Raw genomic sequence first — 7061 nt, 5'->3', positions numbered from 1 at the left:
CGCCAAGGAGGTTATGTTTCTGACGGCGTTAGCAGGACAAACTGCTGGATGGATCTCAATGTTTTTTTAAGTCATACGGCTTTAATGGTTTTGTCCCTCGGAGCGCAATTTGGTTTTCAGCAGTTACAGTCTGACTGTAGTCTGCTCCTGGTCGCTGCGTGCGCATGCGCCCGGGCAATGTGGGTGAAGTGTCTTGCCTAAGGACACAACGACAGTGAACCGGGAATCGAACCGCCAACCTCTCGATCATATGTATGTTTTGTAGCTATGTTTGAAAGTGGCACATGGTGCAGAAGTCTTGGCATACTTGGCTTGAAAATGAGAACCTTCGTAATCATATGCATCAGGACGAGAACTCAGAAAGCATTCCTTTGTGATGGATGCTCCAAGCCCAACTTGCATAAGAGAGCCTAAAGTAGTCTAAAATATTTCAACTTTTATTATTATGCAAGGTCAAATGAAAATGTTCTAAACACATCTGTGATTTCTTCATTTTTTGTGCATCTTGTGCTAAACTGCCCAATCTTCAAACTAAATTTGTCTGAATCCCATATGTACAGTAGTCTGCTGTAGTTAAATTATCAATAACAAGGGCCATTAGGGGCCCATATCCAAACAAGCCAGTTAAATAACAGCCAATTGTAAATGTAACAGAAGCAAAATTGTGTGATGTCCACAGTAGCCTGTTCTATCACTGATAATCTCTGCTATAGTCACATTGAACTCTGGAACATGGGTACATTCAGCTTTTGTCAAGAAACACAGATTCACCAAATAGTCTAATAACACCATATTTGGAAAGAAATTAGCCAGGCCTTTAGTATAATAGCAATATGATGCTGTTCATGCACCTATTGAGTCAAGCATTACCCTCAGATAATTATAGTCCTGGTGAAGTCAGCATGACAAGAAAGGTGTCCTCATAAGAAAGGGCCTCTATGACCATGTAAAAAGAGATGCAAATCACTGGACTAATAGCACCTAATTGTACCTTCTTTATTCTGAGTGTAATTATTAAAATAAAAGAAAAAAAATGGCACAAATAAACGAACACGTCCATTTGTACCTGTGAAGATTTTCTTCTGACGTGATTTTTGTTCCTATTTTTTTTCTGGATAAAACTATTGTAATGCTGAGTAAAGATATTATATTGACCAAAAGGGCACTGGAAACAACGTTCCGTTACAATTAGCATCTTGTAATTCAGGAAAAGGCGCAGACACAACAGCAAAGCATTGATTAGGACTATTCGAGTAAGGTGGACATGCTAGTGGGTGTTTCTATTAATTCTGATTCATCATCATTATTCTCCCGCTCACGCTATCTTACAATTGCTAAGATTAAAAGTTTTAGTCCATTGTACTTTGTGTTATGTTATGTTATCCTAATACCTGTGACATCTTTGTCACAGCTGTAACTAATAAATCAAACTGTATATTTGATTCCTTCTACTATTAGTGCATTTAGTAAGCATTTTCATTTTTGTTGATGCAGAGGAGCTGGAAAGATTTTGGAGATCCAGACCAAAGGAAATGCTGCTTTACTTGTCAGGATTGGGTAAATAACTTTAAGCGTATTATTTATGTAACGCCGTGGGTAAAAGTGACTGACCAGGAGAAAGAAAGGTTATTCTCAGAATGTTGTTACAGGAACTCACATACCAAGAAACCTACAGTTTACATGATTTAAATCCTAACCAAGCCCCCACCGCAAAACATTTTTAAAGCTTAAAATCAACAGACTCGGGTGCTTCACACATTTTATATTTGATTATTTCACTTCAAGACATATCTTTAATTGAAAGCGGTTTGACCTTTCATGCACTCACATATAGATTAACTATGAGTATTTGTCTTATTTCAAATGAACAAGATTTTGAATAATGTTCTCCTGACTTTTCTAAGCGTTCCAGATTTGTTACAAATCACCTTTTGAAATGAGCACCAGACGAACACTGACTGGGGTTAATAATAATGAGACAAATAATTTATATATCATAATTTTAATAATTTGACTAATCTCCAGTTCTGATCATGCAATTGTTTGTGATTTGTGATTCCACGAATATCAACTCATATTCTCTGCAGCCTCACGCACGCACAGCTTCGCGCGTGGAAACAGCCGCAGAGCTCATATTATCCAATGAGAAGGGGTCGTCGTTGGCACGGCAATGTTCCAATTAGAGATAAGTGGCTGCCCGCCCTACTTAGAGCCATGTTAACCGGACACGCGCGCCTTTCCCAAAAAATATATAATAATAATAATATGACATTCCCTGCGTGGGGGAAACAAATCCCACTCTGACGTGAACAAAGGAATAGCGAGAAGCATGTACGCGCTGGTGAACGCCTTCCGGCGCTGCGTCTCCTTCCTCCTGCCTCCCTCTTGGCTTTGCGTCAGCTTCTGCGTGTGGGTTGGGAGTGAGAGCGCGGAGACGCCGGCGGAGCCGCGGCCCAATCCCAGAGCTCGTCTCAAAAGCAGAAAGCCTCTTACAGACGAGGAAGCAGCAGCAGAAGCTGAAGCCCGAGGAGGCTCCGGTCCGAACCGCGCTGCTCCTCAGGGCCCTCAGCCGGGTCGGATCTGGATCGGGGGTCTCTGGCGAGCCGTGGAGCGCGTCTTCAGGGCCCCCTGGCTCCACGTCCGTTATCGCTGGTGCCCGAAGAAACCAGATTTACGCGCCCGGTATCCTGCCTGCGCCTCCGGGTGGAGCTTCCAGGGAGGCGCTGCTGCTGCTGCTGCTGCTGCCGCTGATCCGACCGAAGCAGCGGAGGGAGTGGGTGGACGCACCGTGACTGACACGAGGAACACGAGTGGGTCCCCGGCGACCCCCGGTTCGAGCCCAATGGAGTGCGCCTCGGATGCGTCGGCGGAGCAGGGCGCCGATGAGGTAATCGCCGTGGATCAGCGCACGCAGGAGATGGGCACGGTGACCATAACGGTGGCCATCCAGGCGGCGGAGGACGAGGAGCCCGGGGACGCGTCGTCCAATAACATGGACTGTCTTGGAGGCAGCTGCAGTGAGGACGAGCTCGGGAGACACGACAAGTCGAGGTTCGGTTCGGTTCGGGGCGTTCACTTTGTGTTAATGCCCGATTTCTGTTGCAACTATTGCAGCTTGAACCCGAGTTTAAATACGATCATTCGGGCAACAGAGTTTAAAATGTACGTTTTCCCTTCAGTGAATGAATGAATGAATGAATGAATGCATGCATGCATGAATGAATGCACGCACTCGATTGGGAGTGTGAAGTCCACAGATTTGATTGGTGCGGCTATTTTTAACCACCTGTAGGGAACCTTACACCTGGACAGCACCTTCACGTTAATCTGACTCCTCTGCGTCACGGCCGGCTATTTTGATCCTCTAAGATCTTTAAGACTCGGGCGTGCGCGCAGAGCGAGTCAGTTGCTGAACGGCGTAAAGGGGGAAGTGCCAGCTGTTTTATCTGGCCGGCTGGAACGCCTGGGCGGCTCTGAGTTGCGACACGTTTTCGAGCGTGACGTATTTCCAGATCTCTACCGGTGATTGGTTTAGCCTGCTTGCAGCAGAGGGAGGAAGTCGGCTGTTCCCGCATGAGAAAGTTCATCTTTACATTCCAGTAGAGACTTAATTTGCTGGACTTAGTTGTGACATCACATCATAATTATAAATAAATAAATAATGGTAATCAATTCTCCAGTAGCCACATCTGGGTTTTTTTTTTATGTTATTTTTATATTAAATTCACTTTTTAAACTAGTTTGTGCCAGTATTTCCTTCCAAAAGGCTCCGTTTGTCTTCATCCAAGGTCCTGGGGAAGCTGTGGGCTCCTGCCGGCAGACTGGAAAGCTGTTGGTTGAGGGAGGAGAGGGAAAAGGTGATGGAGTGATGAAAATGAAATTCAAGCCCTCACTCCTATCTGCAATTCTACCTGGCTGTGCCTCCGTATGGTCTCGGTCAGGTGTCTGAATGAGAACAAACGGCACCTAAATCTCTCTGCTCTGCAGTGTCTGTTCAGTTTTTCCCCTTGTTTTTTTTTTAATTGATCTGGTGAGCGACCATATTCTGTGTGGGAGGGAGAGTCTGTGACTTCAAGCCCTTCAGATGGAGAGGTCTTGGCAGGTTCAGGATTGGTGGGACACTGGTGTCATGGTCTGGCACTGAGGCATGTTGGCTACGGCTGGAGACGCAGCTTGGTATAATCTTCAGTGTAAATTGTTGTTTGCGGAATGAAAGTATAACGATTTGTAAGCCTCTGTTTTACTGTGTCAATGAATTTGTCATTTGCAGTGGCTGTAATTTTAAATACAGGACTGCTATCTCAGCTCTTTCCAGAGGAGAGTCTCTGCTGACCATGCTCATGTTGTGTCCCCCCCCCACACACACACACACACACAGTGGCGCTGGGACCAGTGGAGGCGAGTTGGAGGAAGAGAGCTGGATGCCCCCGGATCCAGAGCTCATCCTCAAGTTGCTCACTCAGATCGAATACTACCTGTCGGATGAAAACCTGGAGCACGACGCCTTCCTGCTCAAACACGTCAGACGCAACAAACTGGGGTTCGTCAGTGTGAAGCTGCTTACTTCGTTCAAAAAGGTAACTATCGCCGCACAGCAACTGGATCCAGTCTGCGTGCTTAATCGTGGTTTTTAATTCTTGACGACGTTGGGGAGGAGAAACTGAGGACTGAGTCACAATGGCTGTTTGTAGTGCCAGCAAAAGTGTTACAGATACACTAATAGACTCAGACTTATTCGAAGCTGGTACTACTTGGTGCTCATACACGCATCCTTTAAATACAAACAAGCATTTAAATTAGAGTTTGATACTGCTTACATGGTGATTTTTAAATATGAGACCCTTTCAGTAGCTGAGTAACTTGGTGAAGCCGTGATGTTAAAGGCTGTGACTTGGTGGTTCACCCATGTAACGCAAGCATTGTCTGTTTGCAGGTGAAACATTTAACTCGTGACTGGAGAACGACGGCTCATGCTCTGAGACACTCAAAGACACTTGAGCTGAACGATGAGGGGCGGAAGGTGCGGCGTAAATCTACAGTGCCGGTTTTCGCCAGCGAGTCTTTGCCTAGTCGCATGCTGCTGCTCAGCGAGCTGCAGAGGTGGCCGGAGTTGGCCGCTCTCACGAGCGATAATGGAGGAAGTGAAGGGGGAGCCACTCAACAGGAGCAGCTCATGAAGCTGTTGCTGAAAGACTTCGGAACCTACGGCGCCATCGCTTCTGTAAGAGTCCTGAAGCCTGGGAAGGACCTGCCGGCTGACCTGAAGAGGCTGAGCGGTCGCTACACTCAGCTAGGTGCTGAGGAATGTGCCATCGTGGAGTTCGAGGAGGTGGAGGCTGCTGTTAAAGCTAACGAAGCGGTGGGGAGTGAGGATGAAAGGACCAGTGCGCTCGGGTTGAAAGTAGTCCTGATTGGCACCAAGCCGCCCAAGAAGAAGGTGCCCAAAGAACGACCGCGTGAGGAGGGAGGGATGCGCAAAAGCCGTTCGCTCAACAGCCGAGTCCGAGAGCTTCAGTACCACGGGGACGACTCTGCCTGCAGCTCCTCGGACACCGAGAGCACCCCGACGTCGCCGAGGCTGGCCAGGAAGTCCCAGTCCTGCAATAAGCTCAGCCCCACCACGGCAGGCGTCGCTTTCCAGAACAATCACCTGAGTCCTGGTATATCCCCACGTAACAGTCCCTGGTCAAGCCCCCGCGGAAGCCCCTGTCCTCTGCGCAAATCGGCTCCTTCCCAAAGGTCTCCCTTGCTCAGCGAGGGCAGACTGAGCCCTGAACCCGGGCGTCGCTGGGCTGACTACTCTTCAGACAGTAGCCTCACCCCTTCAGGGAGCCCCTGGGTTCAGCGGCGCAAGCAAGTGGCTTCTAAGGAGAGCAGTCCGGTCGGAAGCCCGATGATGGGTAGGAAGATTCAAAACGCAGACGGCCTGCCGCCGGGCGTGATGAGGCTGCCTCGGGGTCCCGATGGAACGCGGGGCTTTCACTGTGTCACTGCTGGTGAAAGGGGAAAGACTGCTGCCACTCAGACTTGATATGTGGAGCATTGTTTTTCCATTCCGTCCCCCCCCCCCCCCCCCCCACCCCCAGCGATAAAAGGATGCATTGAAATGTGAGCTGTTCTTTGCCGTGGAACTCAAACCGCACTTCACATTTGAGTCTGTATATATGAATATGTTGAGTGCATCAATTTTCAGTCGTTTATATTTTTATACAATGTTTTGAGTTACCATGGTAACGTTAGTGATTTACTAATGGACTAATTTAAGTGACGTAAATTGATTTTTGCTTTAAAATTAACCGTCATCTCCATTGCTGCCTAATCTACGGGGGGCGGGGTTAGAGGGAATTCTAGATTTCTTTTTTTTTATGAAGTGTCCTCAGTCTCATGTCTAGAAGCTCGCGTTGTCTTTGGATGATGTATGAATGTGTAAGTGGGAATAGGCAAATGGATTTGATAGACATCACCGTATGCCTTTTCTGTATTTGGCTTTGCATGTTAATTAAAGGCCATAATCACTGCACTGCCATAAAAGTTGGACACTAATAATGAGGACTGTTTATTTATTTTTTTGCCTTTTTTATTTTTATATTCCCAGTATATGTTGGCACTTAATTTGAAGAGGCCCCCTCTACTAGCCCAGTACATGTTCATTTGTTTGGGCTTTTTGTTTGATTTTTTGATTTATTCTTTTCCTCTTGGCATTGCTTTCCTTTTGTCGAAACTCCGTGAGGTTTGAGGGATCTAGTCTGGCGGGATAAATGCTCCTTAGTCAGACCTGGGCGTGTTCGTACACTGCAATTCCCATTGTGCAAATAAATCACTAAAATTGCAATTTGCCTGAATTTCTCTTTTGTTTAAGACACACTTGAAGCAACCTTGATGGTCTAAACGGCAATGGTCCAACCGCATAGAAGAGGAAGATGATTCCTGTGCCAAGACTGTAGAAGGTTCCCTGATTGGAAAGCAGAATTGGCATGCTGGTGTGTTTTTTTTTTTTTTTTTTTAATGGATAGTGAAGATGAGAGGGGAGTTGATGGATTGCAAACTATAAATAGAGAAGA

At 46.7% G+C, this 7061-nt stretch overlaps 1 protein-coding gene across 1 annotated transcript; it reads left to right on the top strand.

The window, feature by feature from the left end:
* Nucleotides 1-2329: 2329 nt before the first annotated feature.
* On the top strand, nt 2330-6049 carry LOC137912633 (la-related protein 6-like). Its single transcript, XM_068756769.1, has 3 exons — nt 2330-3051; nt 4379-4577; nt 4934-6049. Exons 1-3 carry the CDS (start codon nt 2330-2332, stop codon nt 6029-6031), a joined length of 2019 nt encoding a protein of 672 aa, XP_068612870.1. The 3' UTR covers nt 6032-6049.
* Nucleotides 6050-7061: the final 1012 nt, after the last annotated feature.

This window comes from Brachionichthys hirsutus, unplaced genomic scaffold (genome assembly GCF_040956055.1).
Source record: "Brachionichthys hirsutus isolate HB-005 unplaced genomic scaffold, CSIRO-AGI_Bhir_v1 contig_202, whole genome shotgun sequence".
Classification (NCBI taxonomy): domain Eukaryota; kingdom Metazoa; phylum Chordata; class Actinopteri; order Lophiiformes; family Brachionichthyidae; genus Brachionichthys; species Brachionichthys hirsutus.
This window is presented reverse-complemented; position numbering and strand designations above follow the sequence as displayed.